Below are 19,153 nucleotides of genomic sequence, written 5' to 3' on the forward strand. Positions count from 1 at the left end.
TATCCCCGCGGTGCCTTACATGCTCACTAGGCTTGCAGGATGTTCAGTGGGCCCGGGGATTAGTTGTGGTGCGCGTAAGCTGGCCCGGACACCCTGGGTTACCAAAAAAAAATTGTTCAACTAATGTCAATGAGTTCTATTCGATAAGAAATTTTTTATAGTGATTGTTTAGAATCTCAATATTGTTTTAAAAAACAGATCAAAGTCAAGGAAGAAAATTTTTATCTAATTTGATTTTGTGTTTTTTGACTGTTTTTGAGTTTCTGATGTTAATAAATTTATTTCTAGATATTCGAATGGTGTTTAAAATGTGGTTTTAGATTAAAACGAGTTGAAAATAAATTTTTAAAGCAAAAATATACTCTACCTTGATTTTCCAGTCATCACTATGGTGACCAGAATCTAGGCAGCCAAATGACCTATCGTTTGGTTATTATATTTTTTTTTAAAAAAAGGGATGAAAAACAAGTCACCCGCCCCTTAAAAAGATAATAAAATAAAATAAAATCAAGCCTAGATAGGTCGAAGGTGCACACACTTAAGCTCTTTTTTTTTTTTTAAGGCAGTAATTAGGCTTACATGCATAGGCTCTCAATTTTTTTTTAATTATTATCTTATATTTAAGTAAAAAATAAATTTAAGAAATTTAGAGCTTAAGTGTGTGCGCCTTCGAGCCCAACCTGTAGGCTTGATTTTTTCAAAAATAAAAGGATGAAAGACAACTCATCCACCCTTTAAAAAGATAAAATAAAATAAAATAAAATCAAGTCTAGACAGGCTAGGGCTCGAAGGGGCACACACTTAAGCTCTCTCTTTTTTTTTTTTAAGGCCTAGGTGTGCTAGGTAATTAGGCTTGCATGCATAGGCTCTTAATTTTGTTTTTAATTATTATTTTATATTTACGTAAAAAAATAAATTTAAGATTTTTTTTTATTAAACCTAGTTGAATCTATAACCCAAGTTGCAGGTTTGACAAGTTAAGCCACAACTTTTGGGTTGATCTAATATGTTGTTGTCTCAATAATGTTTTTTTAAATGTCATATTGAAAAAAAAAGAATTTCAAGAATTTAGTTTATTTTAAATTTTTCTTCAAGATGTGTTTTTTTTTTTAAAGATTAATTTGTTCAGAACTGCTTTTTTATATAAATCTCACAGTCTTATAATCCGAATCATAGGTATAAGAAATTAACTTTGTTTGACTTAAGCCATTAAACCATTCACCATGTCAATATTTTTTCCATAAAAAAAAAGTCATCTTGCAATTTGTTATCCTTTAATTTGTTTTCTTCCAGTTTCCTTTAATTTATTTTGTGTATTTTTTTTATCTCATATGTAGGTAAAAAAATAATTTTTTTAAAATAGATTATTAAACCCAATGGATTTTATGATCTAAATTGAAAGTTTGACAAGTTAGACTACGAAGCTCGAGTTAATCAAATATATTGACATTTCATTATTTTGTTAAAAAAGATGTAATACTAAAACATTTTCTAAGCATTTGTTTATTTTAAATTATTTTTTATAATAAGTTTCGTTTTGATTTTTGTATAATTAATTTTAATTTGTTTTTTATAGAATTTTTTACCATCTTGATTTCTTTTTAAATCAAAACCACAATATTATAGACCCTCCAGGTTGTGGGATTTAATGGTGCTACTTAAAAATTTCTGCAATCTTATATTTTTATATATATTTTAAAAAAAATTAACCAACAACAAAGTATATATCAATAAAGTCATTAGTTCAATATTCAATATTCGGATCAACTTTAACTCAGCATGTGTAAGAGCGCCATTAAAAAAGAAACCCTTCATAATTACTATATTAAGAAAAGATAAAAGAATGGTTTAAGACAAGTTATTTGTTGGGAATTGGGATGTGATGAGATTGCTATTCATAATTTTTGCAAATCCCGAGATTGTAAGAACAAAATCCTTGGTAAATGTATCATTCTTCTTGTTTCTCTTTCTTCTAGTTCAGGATGGTTAGACAGACATTCTCTCCCCTGTTTGTTTGTAAAATTTTCGTTACAAAATCACGACGACTATTGTTCTTCTTGCCAATTCTGAGAATCAAAAACTTGCATGAAATCATATAAAGTTTCATAAACTATAATTGAGAACCATATTGTTCAGCAATCTGAGAAATGGTTACACTGTCATCTTAATGATGGAAATCATCCAAAGCCTCCCATGTGGAAATCCGCACCTATACTAAATGGGTTCTCTAAGAACTTTCCAGGGTATTTGTGCTACTATTATCAAAGAAATCAACACAGCATCCAATGGCATAGAAGAAAAAAAACGGAGAATAACAGTGACAACTGATATAGACATCACCCTTGCAGTTCTTCCCTCTAAATTGTGTAACTTTTGCTATCAAAAACTACTCTATGGCAAGAATCCCAAATCCCCAAGCTACACCATTTTTTTCTACCACATTTGAATAAGTGAGTTTCATTAAAGGCTCAACTTGAGATTCCTAATGCAAAGGGAACTCAGCTTCTGCTGCCTTCAGCTTCAACTGTTAACAGCCTCTACAGCATCGCGACGCTGGGATATCTTTAAAAGGTCATTATCGATTTCTAGATTGTCTTGTACTTTTGTCCGACTGTCTCCTTCTGAATCATCTATTTTTACTTCTCGGTTTATACGCATGGGCATCTCTTCTTGTACATAAGCCTGGAAATTGTTTCTTGAAGGATTTGTCTTGGTGCAGAATACTTCAAGAAAATTCCTGAAGCAACCCTGGTCATAGACATTGTGCCTGTTGGCTGCTCCATAGCGAAAGTTTTCATATGTAGTCTGAGGGAAATGTTAAAAGAGTTAGAAAATGGGCCATTTGAAAGCATGAGAAAAAAAGACCACCGATAACCATTATTTCCAAAAAAGAATTGCTTTAACATTCGCCGAGGGAAGACCTTTCGGCAGTTCACGACTTACGAGCACACAAAAATGACTCTGATAAAAATTAAAAGTACTCAAGCACAAGAAAAGAATGGTTTCCTGAAAAAAAGAGAAACAAACTGACCTGGTTTCTGCCTATAAGATACAGATGGAAGCAGGTGAGGCCACCGACAAACCAGAGGAAAATGAAGGAATAAACTATTAATATCACAGATGCAGGTGACTCCTTCATTGCCTTCCAGGGAGAACCATAATCATCCATAAGAAACTTTACGTTCAAAGCTGACATTGAAAATATGAAGATGCAGAGAAGAGCTGATGAAGAAACAAACAGAAAGAAGTACCGGTAGTTGCGCTGCAAAGAGATAAATATACTTGGTTTAATGAAGACAGAATCCATTCTTTCACTAACGCATACAAAAGTTGAAAACACACTGTCCTTGATTGCAAGCAATCTTTTGAAGAATTCGAATTCCTCCATGTATTCAAATGAATTTTTCTAGGTTCAAGTTCTTTTCATTTTCCTCACTGTTCGCCAATACACTAAACTAGCAGCGAACTTTGGATGGATGACCACATTGGCCAAATCCTTTCCATCAATTTATATAAAATTCCTGAAACTATAGCTCAGAATGATGACTTCCCTCAACGACTAATTCTTAAAATGGGCCCTTATCCTTGTTAAACAAAAATTGCAATGAAAATCCTTGATACTAGAATGACAAGTTTGGTTTGACCAATAACTTCCCCAGAACAACAGGAATATCTTCGCAGATCCAGGTTAAATAAAGTCACGGGAAGACTTAATCACCTAGTAGATAATTTCAAAGAGATCACGGAACAGAAGATTTTCCGAAATGCATCTTTTTAAATGTTTTAGATGGGTTCTTAATTTGTACCATGGACTCAATTCAACAAAAAATAAAATAAAATTGAGCAATCTATACTACATACCAGTCCAATGCATTGGCCCACCCAGGGACAATGGTGATCGAATCGCTCCACGCAGTTATCACATACAGAGCAATGTGAGCAACGGGGTGGTCGATATATCATGCATGTATCGCAATACTTCACTTTCACAGAAAAACCATTGACAGTAACTTCTTTTGTGCGCGGTAACCGTGGAGTAGGTGTGTGTCTCCCGCCAACATCTACCGAGGTTGAAGGGTCGTAGCAAATCTCTTCCTCTGGTGGATGTGAATTTCGAGGAACAATGCCTGGGTCACGGGCTGAAGTGAGAAACAGGAGCACCAATACCTATCATGAGTTCATGACTACCTATGGTCAATCTGAACAGTAGCCAGACTTAAACTGAAGGCAAGCAAAACATTGACCAGGATGACGGCCAAAGAGATAAAACATATAAAAACATCACCGGCACAAGAAAAGCATACTAGATTAGAAAAAAAATGAACGATTTTTAAGGAATATTGGGATAGTGAGACAGAATTAGGCAAGCTAATAGAAACATTCTGACTTTATAATAAACAATTTTTCACCATATTTCCGATATAAATGTGTCTTCACTATGATAAATAAATACCAAAGGTTGTCACAACAGTTGAAGTTATTAGAACAGAACAAGGATCAGCAGGACTCACGTATATTGTGAACAGAATTGTTACGACTAGAATGACATAGCCAGTATTAGATGTTGGAAATTCATGGAGGAGGTTCCTTGCGACATTTGTACAGAATATAACAACGGGAACCAGGATGAGCAATAAGGTAATAATCAATGATTTGGCATCTGGACCAAATATAAGCCTCCCTTTGCAGAAGAAAATCTGCATTATGAACCCAATAAAAGAAGAAAATTCAGGAAAACGTTGAGAAGGAAGGTATCAATTTATATACTTAAACCAGTCAAATAAATAATTCCCCCCATTGTAGAACCACTAGCATCCCATTTCTTTCCCATCTCAAGATTGCTTATCACTAGCCACTACCAAAGCCTATAGTGAAGAGTTCGCTAATACTACTTAAAGGTAACAACATCCAACCACTAACAATGTCCATATAACATATCAGTCAGGTCTCGGGCTCAACACTTCGCAGCGCTCTCTTATAGCCATAAAGGGTCAGAGGCCTACTTCCTTGCGTGGAGTGGACAAAATATATGCCCGGAGATTTAAGGTTCACGATGTGTCCACTTGCACCGTAGGATGTTGAGGTCAAGGCTAGTTATTCAGCTATCAAAAACAATACCAGCTAAAAACAAGAACCAAACATATTAAAAAAAAACAAAAAAAACCAAAAATGAAAATAATTCTATAAAATGCTTCTCAATACAATACAACGCAATACAAACAACAACCAGTTCATTAATTCATTGGAAAAGCACAGAAACTTCACTCCAACAAAACCCATCAGTCTAAATCTTACATAAACAAACTATATAAATCATAACCCAGATCATAATTGAATTAAGAAGCTTACATTGCGTCCCTTCCAAACATGGTATACACGCCTAGCCATTTAGGAGGTAGGTAGATAATCTTACTAAGAAGGAGCAAAGCAGAGAGAGATAAAGAGAGAGGGCAGGAGAAGAATATTTGAAACTTATGGCTGGAGGAGTGAGTGAATTGCTTTTGCTTTACAGACAGAGAGAGAGAGAGAGAGAGAGAGGCGGTCAGGGGTTTTAAAAAAATGAGGTGGAAGGAAATGATGGGGTCTGGGTTTTGCTGGGGCTTTTGGAACTTTCCTTTAACCTTAATGCCCTTTGTTGGAATTTGAGATAAAGTCATGTATTTTCCTTCTTTCTTTAAAATAAAATAAATAAACAAACAAATAGATTACATATTTAGTTTTAAATCTTAAGTGGGCTAAAAATAAAAATATTTTTTTATAAAAAAAATATCATTGATTTTTCTGGGTTAATTAACTATCCATGCTTTCTTTTATAGTTCATTTAATTAAATGTATAACAAGACAAAACTTGCTCTTGTATTTTTTTTAAAAAATAAATTTAAAGAATTTGATATCTATATTAGAATTAGATAATTTAGAAAATACTTGTATTTTTTAATATAGGTAGATTATTTTAAATAATAAATTATAATAACCCTCTAAATTATTTTAAAATTATAGTAACCATTCAAGAATTTAAAAGATATAAAAGAGTAAGTTTTTTGAAGAGAGATTTTATAATATTTTCAAATACTTGAAGAATCATTGAAATTTCATAATTTCTTAAAAGAGTTTTTATAATTTACCTTTATAAATATAAAATTAAGATTTTAATTGCACCATAATATCAAAATACAAAATAAATTAATAAAAAGTTAATATAAAACTATGAGATTGATCGTGATTTACACACAAGTTTCATTTTGGGTTTCTATTATTATTATTGGTAGAGGCAAACAATATTTGAAAAGACTATTTATTTCTTAATTATTATACAACAATTTTAATAAAAAGATTGACGTTATTAATATTAAAAAAAAAAAGAAAAAAAAAAAGAGAGAGGATAAAGGTTGCTTGGGAGGGGCGGGATTGATTGCCACGAAGGAGTGATAAAGCACTTTTTCTGCAAATATTCCGTGGACCAATCTTGGGTAGAATTCTTGTTAAATGACTTAAATGACCACACCAGCACCTTTTGTATCTTTATTTTAGGCAGGTTAAGGGGGCATTTTCGGAAGAAAAAACATGTGGGTGCTCCTGCCTTGCACAAGGGCACCCGTAAATAACAAGGCTTTACTCCCATCCTCTTTTTGTCTCCTCCCCTTTCTTTTTTGGCTTGACCGATCTGTCTATTTGTACAATTTTTTTATTATTATTATTAAAGAAAATGTCATTTAGGACATCAGTTAGAAAAAAATTATTCCACCAATACTAATTACGGGTATTTAACTTTTTTTCTTTTTTCGTTTCTGTTTGGTTTTATTGTGATTCTATAACTGGAATTAATTATATTTTTTATTGGGTTTTAAACAAATCATTTATATGTAGATTGCTAGTAACCAAAAAAATTATTTTTTACAACCTTTCTTAAGTTATAAAAAAATAAATAATAATAACATGATATAAAAATATTGTATATGATGTCAATATAAAAGAAATCTAATAAAGAAAGTAAATTAGGTTTTTTTTGACATCTAGAGTTACTCTGGTCTAAGAATTGAGTTATGTATGTAAATATATTATTTTTAAAAAAAATAAATTCTTTATATTTAAATTTGATAGCACCATTTTTTATATTTTATATATTTCATATCATAAATCATCGGTATATGGTTTCATCACTAACTTATTTTATATATCTTTTAATTTTTTCGGTTAGGTTGGTTTAGGGAATATTTTTACTATTTTTTTAATTTTGATAAAAAATAAAAATAAATTAGCTGATAAAAAAATTAAAATAGTTTTAAATCCAAGCAACCATCCATAAAGAGTTATCCTTTTTTCCTAGAATATATTCAATTTCATTACAATTGAAGTAGATCTTTATTTTTGTTGAAAAAGGTTTTTTTTTTAATTTTTTATGAAGTATTCCTATAATTTTTTATTGAATAATCCCTCCACCAAATTAGAAGTAGAAAGCCTATAAAATGAGCTCTAAAAGTCTAGATATTAGGTTATAAAATTATACTTGTCAAGTCTCTTTTTAGGAATGACAGCTCCAAATACAACAACTAAATCGGTGAGGGAGTAAGTAAGCTCCTCAAATCAGCACAAAGGTGTAAAAGCCTTTCAGTATATTTGGTTGACCATAAACATTATGGACTACCAAATTTGAACTTGATGAAGTTGGAAAAAACTTTAAATTGGATTTGGACTTTTCCATGACTACTACGATGGGATTTAGAAGAATTTTATTTAGTTGGAATGGTTTGGTCCCCGAACTCCTAAAAATAATCCCTCTATCAAGATAGGAGACTCTCTGATGCTTAAGTTAGTAAATCATAGGAGAAAAATAATATACAACAAAGAAGATGAGAATAAAGAGAGTGGATGTTATGATTACTGTCTTATCTAGTGGTGCAGACCTTGTTGTCAAGTATGATAGGACAACTCCCTTATACTGTTTGATCTAACTAGACAGTAATCCTGACCGGACAACTTGTTGTCTGATTTTCTTCTTCTTCTTCTTCTTCTTGGTATTATCATTTCTCCCCTGGTCTTTTAAACATTTTATATTTGAAATACTTGACTGATAAAGGAAATAAAGCACTTACTCTATTATCATGACTCGCAATCTTGAATTAAAGTATCTCCTTCCATTTGTATGTTTTTCTCTTATCATGACTTTAGAATGCTTTGTTTGCACTTCCACCTATAACTTGATTTTGTTTGGCAAGTTGCATGTTTGCATGTTTGTCATGACCTCTTCTTTTCTTTTGTGTTTTTCATTAGAAGATTGCTAAGGGAAAAAATGCAAACAGGCAAGTTGCCTGTTTGCATGTTTGTCATGACCTCTTCTTTTCTTTTGTTTTTTTCATTAGAAGATTGCAAAGGGAAAAAATAGAGAATTTTTACAAAGTTTCTGGTCCCCGCAAGTAGTTTTAGCATTTGAGCCAGATGAGGAGTGTACCTAAAAAGGATAGCATTTTGTCATGAAGTGGAAAATATTTTATGACCATGAAAATGAAAGTTCTAAGGATTGTGCAAATGACAATGGAGAATCAATGAAGATATTAGCATGATGAATGTTTAAGGAGATCATTACAATAAGACATGAAGATTTCATTTAAAGACATGGAGATTTTTGCAAGGAGACTTTATTTGGAGATATGGAGATTTTGTTAGAGATATGAAAATTTTATTTAGAGACATAGAGATAAGCAATACTACAGAGAAAAAGGCACAAATACTATTTAAAAAGACTATTATTTTTATTGAAAAGTTTAAAAGAATTTTTAACACAAGTGAAAGTATGTTTTTTGAAGATTATCTAATCTTGGGCAACACATTGTGGGATGTGCTGAACTTTTTCTCTTTTTATTAGGGTAACATTTTCTTTTTTACAAATTTACAAAGGTAACCCTTAACAATCATTCTATCTCATTGATAGAACATATTAGTCCTCAATATCATGCTCGTTATCGTGATGAAAAAGAAAATTTATTGGGGCTTTATGTGTTTGAAACACTCTTCATATGAGAGGGATATTGCACAAATTCTTTTTCTTTAATGGTAGTCAATATCTTAGTGCATGCAATTATCAAATATATGGTAATGAGCTTTGAAAATATTAGTTGATCATAAATAAATCACTTTATGTTCTTTTTGGATGCCTTAAGATGGCTGGAAGACTAATTGTGCTTGGGAGACTATGTTCTCTATTGCTAAAAGTGAGGGTGTCCTTACCTGGTTACATTAATTTCTTCTACTCAAATATTTTTTTCATTTTCTATTTCACTTTAAAGAGAATTTGGTTGTAAAGAGTGTACATTCATTTCTATAAAAACTAGTTGTAAACTTCATTATTCAGGGTTTTAGTGGTAATGGATTCAATAGACTTTCCACGTTGAAAATTTTCCTATTAAACCTTTAAAGATAAGCTCTAGGGCCCTTATTTTCTCGTTGTGTGATGGAGAATAACTTGGTTATTGTTTTAGCTGGTATATTGAATCTAAAATAGAAGATGAGTTTAGCATATAGATCCTCAAAGTCAATGATGAATCAAAGATCTAGGTCATGGTACCATACCTAAGCAGATCCTTAAAATGTTGTTAGAAAAAATACTTTCACATAGATCATTGTTTTGTGTTACGAGCTCTAACTTGCTTTTTACATTTTGTATATGTTCTTTTAGGTCTATTAGTCAATCTTAGTTGTCTAAGTTTGTTTTCAAGGACACACAATCCTTGGAGAGACGAGTATGTAGCACCCAATAGAAAAATAGAGAATCTTTCACTTAGTAGGACAATATTCATTATTAGAAGCTTGTGTCATTATTGATCTCCTCTCATGTTGGGTCTTTTTTATAAGGAGTGTTTGAGTGGGATTGATGGTGGTAAGTGAGATTTGAAGAGAGATTGATGGTAGTAGCCACTCTTATAGATATGACTTTTTGAGCCTTTTTTTTATTATTGAAATGTCTAGTTTGATAATTTCCTTATGGTAGGAGCGACTTCTTCAAAGGGTTGGAGTATAAGTATCCTCATACTAACTTTTTTATATGTCATTCTTCCATGTTCATTTGAGAAATTAGAGTTGTATACGTGTACTCAATGGTGCGTAAAGGTGACTATATATATAACCAGACCTAACCAAAACTGGTTTAAACCGATTAGTTTCGATTCAATATTTTAAAGAGAAAAACCAATAAAACCTTTTGGTTTTTTAGTTGATTTTTTATAAACAAATCCAATTGATTTTTATAGAATATGAGGCAAAACTAAAACAAGTTTATAAAATAGATTAGATAATTGCAGATACTTGACAACATATAAAAATAATCATAAAAATAGAAAAAAAAAGTAGAAGAAAATATGTGTAACACATTTACTTTCAAAAACAATATTCTATGTACCATTCTAGGTATCAATTTTTATTTATTTTTATATATTATTATTCAATAATTTCTACCGATAATTCAACAGCATTGCCCCTGAATTTAAGCACACCAAGTTATCAACAATCATTCATTATCACAATCCCAATCAATCTCAATAATTTTAATCATTCTTAATTCACCATTCACTTCACATTTCAATTATATTCCATATTAATCAAGTACATAATTAATGCTTATTATCTGAAAGTTCACATAATAAGAGAAAAACTAAGAAGAACTAAACATATATCAAAATGTATTTAATAAAGAAAACCTATATCACATGCATTAGTCATACATGTAATTAGTTTACAACTTTATGCTTAAAAGCAATGAGATTACAAACTTAACATGATATTAATGACAACTCAAAAGACATATATATAATATTTAAGTTACATGCCAAAAGTTATGCATTATGCTTAATTTACATTAAGAACATAAAACCTACAACACTACTCTAGTTTTACAAAAAAATGGACTTGAAAAATACAATAAATAGCAAATAAAATAAATTATCATAACTTATTCATTTTCATAACAATAGTTAAATGTAAATATCTTTCCTACAATAACTCACGACTAACTACTTATTCTTTAAGTTAACTCTTTTTTCATTCTTTATTCACTAATCTCATAATGTTGATATCAAGCTCTTAATATCGTCAATCACCATTTTTATGAAATGACTAATCAATGTCAATATCGAATTCATTCGATATCATTAGTTATCACCATATGATAACTAATCAAATGCATTTGATATCATTAGTTATCACCACCTGATAAACTAATCAATTTATGTTGATACCAATTACCTTAGTATCATTAGTCATCAAACCCATAAACAACTAATCAATTTCCATCCAAACATTTTTATTTTCCTTCAAATTGTGTTGATATCAATGTATTCACATTGATATCTTTAACCTTCCTCAGATTATTATTCTCCTTCACACAACATTCCCTCAATCATTAGGATTTTTCGATGCCAGCCGAACTAATATCATTAGCTTCTAACACGTGGACAACTAATTAAACATCATTTCCCTTTTTTTTCCATTTTCCTTTTACTTATTTTATCCATATAACTTAATTAACACAAACACTAATATAACAACAATAATTTAAATAAGGTTCCTAAACCTACATATTATAGGTGTTGAGCACCTACTTGTAACGCGTGATGTCCTAGCACCTACTCAAGCCTATGGTATAACTACTAAAGTGTTCATTGTCAATATAAGACTATTTCATCCTCGTTAACTCTCCCCAATTAAAAGTTATGTCTTAGTTTTCAACATAACAATTCTCATCTTAATGTTTATATTACATCACAATTTAAACATTCTTTTCTTTTATCCATTTTAGCTTTACTTACCCTAAATAGCCTTATGGTAATCAACATGCACTTATTCTTTCTTTCTCATTTTTTTTCCTTCATCTTAAACCTTTTTAGCCACATATATTTATGTATAGACATACACATCCAATAACATAATTTAATAAACTTATTCACACTTTCAACATTTAAGATAACTCATTACAAAAAATCAAATTCATGAATTTCCTTTACTTCTTTATGCAACTCTATTAATTTCACATGCATTAAATGCTTCAACTAACCCAATTAAACACAAATTTCATAACATTAAAATCAACATAAATCCTACTTTTTTTCTAGTGTTGGTCGAAATTCAATGCGAAAAAAACACATTAGATTTCTTTTCTCAATTTCCTTCAATTACCTCATTACCCGTCATTATAAATAAAAATCATCATCATAAACATTTCAACTCATAAGACTCAATATTCCATAATGTAAACCCTAACTAAAACTTTAAAATTCATAAATAACACAAACACTTATGGTAAAAGTGATCCTCACCTTCTAATCACATGGAACTAAAGAGAATTTGCAAAAGAAATCAAACTTTTTGTTACTTTTCTTACTTCTTCCTTCCTCTTTTCTTTTGTCCTGACTTACTCTCTCTCTCTCTCTCTACCTCTCCCTCACTTGATTTTCTCTAAATCTTAATGTTTATAGTGTTTAATCTTTACAAACTTCAAGAGCTTCTCTTAATTTCTTGATTTTTCTCTAAATTTCTAGGCTTTCCTACACATTTCTCTCTTCTCCTTCTTTCTCTATATAGTCAGGCCACGCACGCACATACACGCGAGCGCACACACACATATTTTTTCAATGTTTTAGGTAATTCATATTATGTCCTTTATTAATACCCTTTTGTTTTTCCAGGTACATTTATTTTCTAGTTTTCAACACATATTTATATAAAATTTAAATTAGGCTATTTTGAATCTCTTTAAATTACATTCTAGTATTTTTCATTCCTTTTACTTCATTTCCATTTAAGTTTTATTCACGTTTCTGTATTTTTTTATTTCTCAACCATTTTTTAGGTTTTTTTATTATTATTATTTAAATTAGGTCATAAACATTTTATTCCAATCTCATAATCATTTTTCATCCCCCAAGTATAAATTTTTAATTTACTAGCTTTTCATAATATTTACCTTATTGTCCATATGGATTTTACCCGGAGGTATACAATATAAGCTAAGTTAATATTAAGTAAAACTCATCTAAACACTGGATCTCATCTTTTAACAAAGGATGCAAATCTTAAGGTTTTTGGACAAAACAAAGTATATTGTCATTATGAACAACAAGCTTTTCAAAAAATAAGACATCTTTTATATTTATTTTTATGAAACCATATTACAAGCAACATCATTTATATTTATTCTTAAGGGTCCGGTTCAATTGGTTTCAGAAGCTTTAAATTAAAACCAAATCAGACCTAATTCTTTTCGGTTTTCTAATTAGTTTTTTTTTCTCAATTAGTTTTTTTGGTTTAATTATTTTTTGGTTTTTTTGCTAATCACTAATGTTGCGTGTAGAGGAGCTAGTTGTAATGTCACCCATTGAGGGATTGGAAAAGTTTAAAGCTGTTATTGTGTAGCTAGAATAACCTTAATGAGAGCTTTTATTGGATAGGTGACTTGTTGGAGATTTGGAGGAGCTGATGTACATACAGCAAGGACGTCAATTACCCTCATATGTCCTGGTGTTTTTATATTGTCAACCATGGAAATAACTTTTGGATGATGTATGAATAAAAAAAAACTAGCTTTCGTTTAGTTCCCATAGAATGCGTCGTTAATGAGGTCATAAAAAACTTTAAATTAGATATAGGCCTTTCCATAATTAGTGTAATGGGCTTTGAATGAATTTTTATTAAGTCGGTCCTAAACTCCTACAAAACAAGTCTTTTATCAAGATAAAGACCCTTTTATGCTTAAGTTTGTAAATCATAGGAGGGGAATAATATATAGGAAAAGGGATAAAAACAACAAGCGTAAAAGAGTGAATGTTGTGATTGTCGTAAGTTGTGTTAAGACTTGTTGTGTATTGGTATTTGATGACCTAATGTATTTATACATCTCACTGATAGGAGATTACCTCATGAAGTTTGAAGTTCTAGGCATACATTGGTGATAACTATTGGTGAGATAGATAGGCATATGCTTGCTATTTATCAAATAAGCGGACGTTGCACTAAAAATTCATACGTTCATAAGCAACACTATATTGATAGCTCTATAATGGAGAAATATGTTCCCATCGCTACATATCATAAGGTTATGATGATATACTAAAGCTATGCAATGGAGAAGTAAACATGTATTAAGGTTGCAACAATGGTGTACTAAAAATACATGTTAAAACGTTGCGATGTTGCACTAACAAGATGTGCCCTCAAAGATTAGGTGTATGCAATAACATGTGGATTAGAGATTTTGAGTGACCAAACAAGCATATACATGCCAGGGATTGTGTTGGGCCCGAGCCCTAAAAAATTTACCGAAAAGATCATTGTTCGGTATGGTGTTTGGGTCAAGGCCCACTAAAATTAATTGGATATTTTAAAACAATATCCCAACTAGTTTAAATAAGACTAAAGTAGTTTTTTTTGTAATTTGTTGATAAAATCAAAATCTAGCTTCAAATACATGATTTTCTCTCATCTAGATGAATTAAAAGGCTTGCAATATATCACTAGAAAGTTATGGATGTCTACTTTACAATGTAACTAAAATAAGTTCAAAATTCCTTTTGTAACTCAAGTTATGACCAAAAAAGTAGTTAGATGTCAAAACTGATATATTTGGATCTTTTTATTCCAATATTTTTTGTAATGACTGAATGTTCACCTATAAGCCCTTATTGAACATAAATTAAATTAATGATGGCTTGTACTTTCTTATTTAATATCTTCTTGAAGTCCACCTTAACTCATGTGTCTTGAAGAAGTCTATTAAAAACCTATTTAACCTCTTAGCTCTAAGTCTTGTTACAAGACTAACTGGAACCTCTAACAAATCTCTTGGTGTTGCTTAGATCACATCATTAATGATAACTAAATACTAAACTAGAAAAATCAAGAGGTAGATGTAGATAAAGATATTTAATCTCGCAATATAGGTCTATACTTGGTTGTGTAATAACTTTGTTTATTAGAATTAATTTTTTATTTAATCAAACGATAATAGAAATAGATACACACATAAAAGCGATTGAATAAATTAAAAGGGGAAAAATATCATACAATGTTACACATATTAGAAAAAAAATTGTTATCATTTTAAGTGAAAATCAAGTAAAAACTAAACGATATTTAACCAAAAAATAAATTGAAAAGCTAAAAGATAAATATGGATATGAATATCTGATTTTAAAACACAAGTCATAAACTTAATTGTATTTAATAACTTTTTTTCTTGGAACCAATGTTTTATTTAATTAAAAAAACATGTATAGAAAAATGATTGAGTAAATTAAAGAAAAAAAACCATGTAAGGCTACACAGAATCAATGCCTTCTAATATTAGAAACAAATGATGAAATCTTATTCGTAAACCAACTAAAATTAAATCATATTCTATTAAAAAAACATCATAAAAATTGTTAAAAAAATTAAAACCCAACATTAAAATGAGGTCTAAACATGCAGCTCTAGCTTGGGTGGCTCAATATGCCTATGCTTAAAACAATCAATGAAATTTTTGTTGGCATTTATATCAGTAATTTGACATGTCATCAAGTGCTAATAATTTTTAATTTTATAGGTAATTCCATTATCAATAATAATCTTACTTTGTGGACGTACTTTTTCATTTTTATTGGTAAGTCCATTAAGAATGCTATTTTTGTCGGCTAATCTATCAGCGTTTCATTGTGTTTTTTTGTCATTGTTATTTGTTAAAATCCCTAGCCAGCCTAAAAATAGAACAACAACAACATGAAGAAGAAGAAGCATATTCAAGCAAACAATTACCTATATTAAACCCACAACCACAACAATAAACACTTGAAAAAATATAAAAAATATAATGCATTAATTTAAAGCACCAGCAAATGTCTTAATTACACCATGTTAATTTTATTATACAATGATGTTTCACATCTAAATCAATTCAATACCTTTTTAATCATAATCATCCTTTTTATTTTTATCATTCTCATGTCCATCATCATTTTCTTCATTAAATATGAGGTTGATCTCATCATCTACTTTTTTATATCCAATGTTACTCAATATTTCATTTAACTTATCAATATCAACATCAATATAAGTATTTTTAGTGATATAAATATTTAGATTTTCTAACTCGATAGATGGAGCAACTCGATAAGGATCAAGTAATAATTTCATTTGAAATACATAATCTCTCATGGTTACTTCATCGTTTCCATCTTCAACAACTTAGACACTACTTATAGTTTTGGTTTTAACAATGGATAACCAATCAACTCTATTATGATTCTTTCTAAAGAAATATGTGTTTATAATACACTTGTTGGCATTGTTTGGCAAAAAAAAAACATCGTCGATGTTGTGAAATTTACCTTTTTTATTTATTTTGACTATACTATGGAGAGGATCTACTTTAATTCCTCTATTGGTATCATACCAGTAACATTTGAATAAAACTAATGTATCTTATGAACTATGATATTGTAATTCAATAACCTCTTATAACTTGCCATAATAATAAAATTCAAACTTATTGGAAGTTGAACTTTTTTACACAGACCATATTATTATATGTCTTTCAATCCTCACCATATTCTTCAGTATAAAAAACATATTCATTGATGAAATACCTATTATAATACTAGACTTTTATTTCAAGATCCAAATATAGGAATTTTAATCAAGCAACATTGCCTCCCATATTGAAAATTTGGTTAAAGTTAACGATCATTAACAATCGAAGAAAAAACATAAGTAAATCTATTTTTAGGAGTTATAAAGTATTAAATACTTACATTTATTTTAAACTACATAGCAAATTGTTCATCTTGTAATTAAAAAGTTTGAGCTTCAGTAGCATTTGGATTTTGAGATAACGATAATTGATGATGTTGCATATAAGAAAGTTATTAAATTGAGTCCATATGCGAATATAAGAGAAAATAATTTAAAATTATATAATCATAAAATTGACTTACCGAACAAAAGATCTCAATTCATTACTGTTGAATAACACATAATTATATGTTTATTTGAATTTGATGTTTATCAAATATCATCTCTTCATTGTATTCATTGATAATGGTCATCCGGGATGGAAAATATTATAAATTCTCATTTAAAGGTAGTTCACCACCACTAATATATCTTGGAACATTGTTGATGCTTATTCTCAAACAAGGCTTAAAATAATATAAGGTAAATGTTGAAATTTACTTAACAACATAAACCTCTCATATCAAAGTTGATGCGGACCTCATGATCACGTGGTCAAGCAACCCACAATGAAGATGATACAACTCCTAGAAAGCCATGAAGTCAGGTTTGATAGGAGTGTGACACAATAGATACCTTTCTTAATACACCAACACTATTGGAATATAAACTCTCACCTAACAAATACCAATTCGCAATGAGAAGTATAAAGAAAATATCACAAGGTCAGTTATAACTTGATATGTCAAAATTGTTCTTTGTCCCAGCAAAGAAAATATGTTGCATCACACAAAACACAAGTTTATTCATAAATCAATGGCTGTTGAAAATTTCTTCTTACAAAACCTTATATAATAGTTCAACTAGTAACCCTAATGGACCAAAAACTTGTGGGCTAATATTTACCAACTTACAATAAACTCAAAGTATGTTAACTAAGCCTAACATGAAGAAAATAATAAAAATACTAATTTGACACATAAACTAAAGTTGTTGCACCTAATTAAACAAAATAACCTAAGATTGATAGTTTTCCCTGTTTAAGTAATATCACGAACGAAATTCTCATCCTAGAAACACTAAGATCTTTGTTGCCACCTCTAGCTATCCAAAATAAACTAGGTTATTGATTGCTAAAGTTGTCTCCCCTTTAGTTTCCTTGTATGTCTAGGATAATTAATTGTAACTTTAATGAATCCTCTCAAAGCATGAAAACTCTTGTTTCCTTCCTTTAACCTTCCTTGTAAGATTAGGAAACTCCCAAAATAAGCTGTCATATCCTTGTAGGAAAAGGATCCTTGCTAAATAGAAAGTACACAAGTTCAAATGAAGTAAGTAACAAAATTCATACAGCTTGTTCTGACCTATATCGCAAGGCCTTCCCGAACTTCAATTGACCTTAAATTTTACCTCAACATAGAACAATGTGCCGGAAAACTCTGGGTAAATCTCATCCCGATCTAATGATTGGATTGAGAATTATAATTTTTATTGTAAAACTGGACAGTAGACACAATTATACTAGAATCTGAATTTCCTTGTTCAACCCTTTCTTGGATTATATCATTCCCTCTTTTTTTATGATGATTCGTCCTCGAATCATCGATAGGTATAATGGAGGTTTCATAAGCCTCTTGTTTAAGCATTCATAGCTCTTTTCTTGCCAACACTCGCCTTTAATAATTTTGTATGAAAGTAGCAGCCCTTATCTTTCATCCTTTCAGCGTTGTTTCTCATCTTTCTCTAAAGCTTGTCATTCATATAATATTTCGTTTAACTAATCAAATTCTTTCATTAAAACCCCAAACTTATAGGATAGATCTTTGCATTCTTCATAAAAAAAACACCAATTTTTTTGTTCATCTCCATTTGATACCTCATCTTCCTTTGCCATAATACCTCATCAGAATACATATAATCTTGATTGCAATACTCCCTTTATATTTTTTTACTCTAAGTTTTCAAACTAGACAGAAAACAAAAAAAAATCGACCAATCCTTTTTTATATATATAAAAGACCCTAAAACAAAACCTAATGATAGTAAAAAAAAGTAAGAAGACACTAAGGACTAGACAAAACTGACCCGAAACAAAAACATGGATAGAAACAAGTAGGTTTGACACGGAACAAGATTAAAAAAATGAAATTAATAGAAGGATATAACATGATTAATGGAGCCAAGTTTTGATACCAAATGATACAGGCCTCTTGATCACGTGATCAAGCAACCCGCAATGAAGATGGTACAACTCCTAGAAAGCCAAGAAATCAGGTTTGATAAGAGTGTGACACAATGAAAACTTGTTTCAAGGCACCAGCACTATTAAAATAAGAAACCCTACCTAACAAATAAAAATTTGCGAACGAGAAGTATAAGAAAAACGTTACAAGGTTAATTATACCTTGATAAGTCAAATTTATTCTGTCTCAACAAAGAAAATAAGTTGCATCACACAAAA

General features: G+C 30.2%; 1 protein-coding gene across 2 annotated transcripts; it reads right to left on the bottom strand.

Annotated features, from left to right (window-relative positions):
* Nucleotides 1-2,064: 2,064 nt before the first annotated feature.
* Nucleotides 2,065-5,545, bottom strand: LOC7456284 (protein S-acyltransferase 8). Of its 2 annotated transcripts, XM_024605250.2 has the most exons (5): nt 5,350-5,542; nt 4,512-4,697; nt 3,862-4,167; nt 3,032-3,262; nt 2,065-2,805 (listed from the first exon to the last, which is right to left on the bottom strand). In XM_024605250.2, exons 1-5 carry the CDS (start codon nt 5,386-5,388, stop codon nt 2,521-2,523), a joined length of 1,047 nt encoding a protein of 348 aa, XP_024461018.2. In that variant the 5' UTR covers nt 5,389-5,542; the 3' UTR covers nt 2,065-2,520. The 2 variants fall into 2 exon arrangements, with proteins under 2 accessions (XP_024461018.2, XP_024461019.2); XM_024605251.2 differs by lacking the exon at nt 4,512-4,697 and having other exon boundaries at nt 5,350-5,545.
* Nucleotides 5,546-19,153: the final 13,608 nt, after the last annotated feature.

The sequence above is a fragment of the Populus trichocarpa genome, chromosome 7, assembly GCF_000002775.5.
Source record: "Populus trichocarpa isolate Nisqually-1 chromosome 7, P.trichocarpa_v4.1, whole genome shotgun sequence".
Classification (NCBI taxonomy): domain Eukaryota; kingdom Viridiplantae; phylum Streptophyta; class Magnoliopsida; order Malpighiales; family Salicaceae; genus Populus; species Populus trichocarpa.

Excerpts from the sequence above, each read along its gene's own strand:
- LOC7456284 (XM_024605250.2), bottom strand. The coding sequence starts at position 5,388 with ATGGCTAGGCGTGTATACCATGTTTGGAAGGGACGCAAT. Across the intron at positions 4,698-5,349 it reads ATGTTTGGAAGGGACGCAAT|ATTTTCTTCTGCAAAGGGAG; the intron begins GTAAGCTTCTTA and ends TTCATAATGCAG. Across the intron at positions 3,263-3,861 it reads TGGGCCAATGCATTGGACTG|CGCAACTACCGGTACTTCTT; the intron begins GTATGTAGTATA and ends ATCTCTTTGCAG.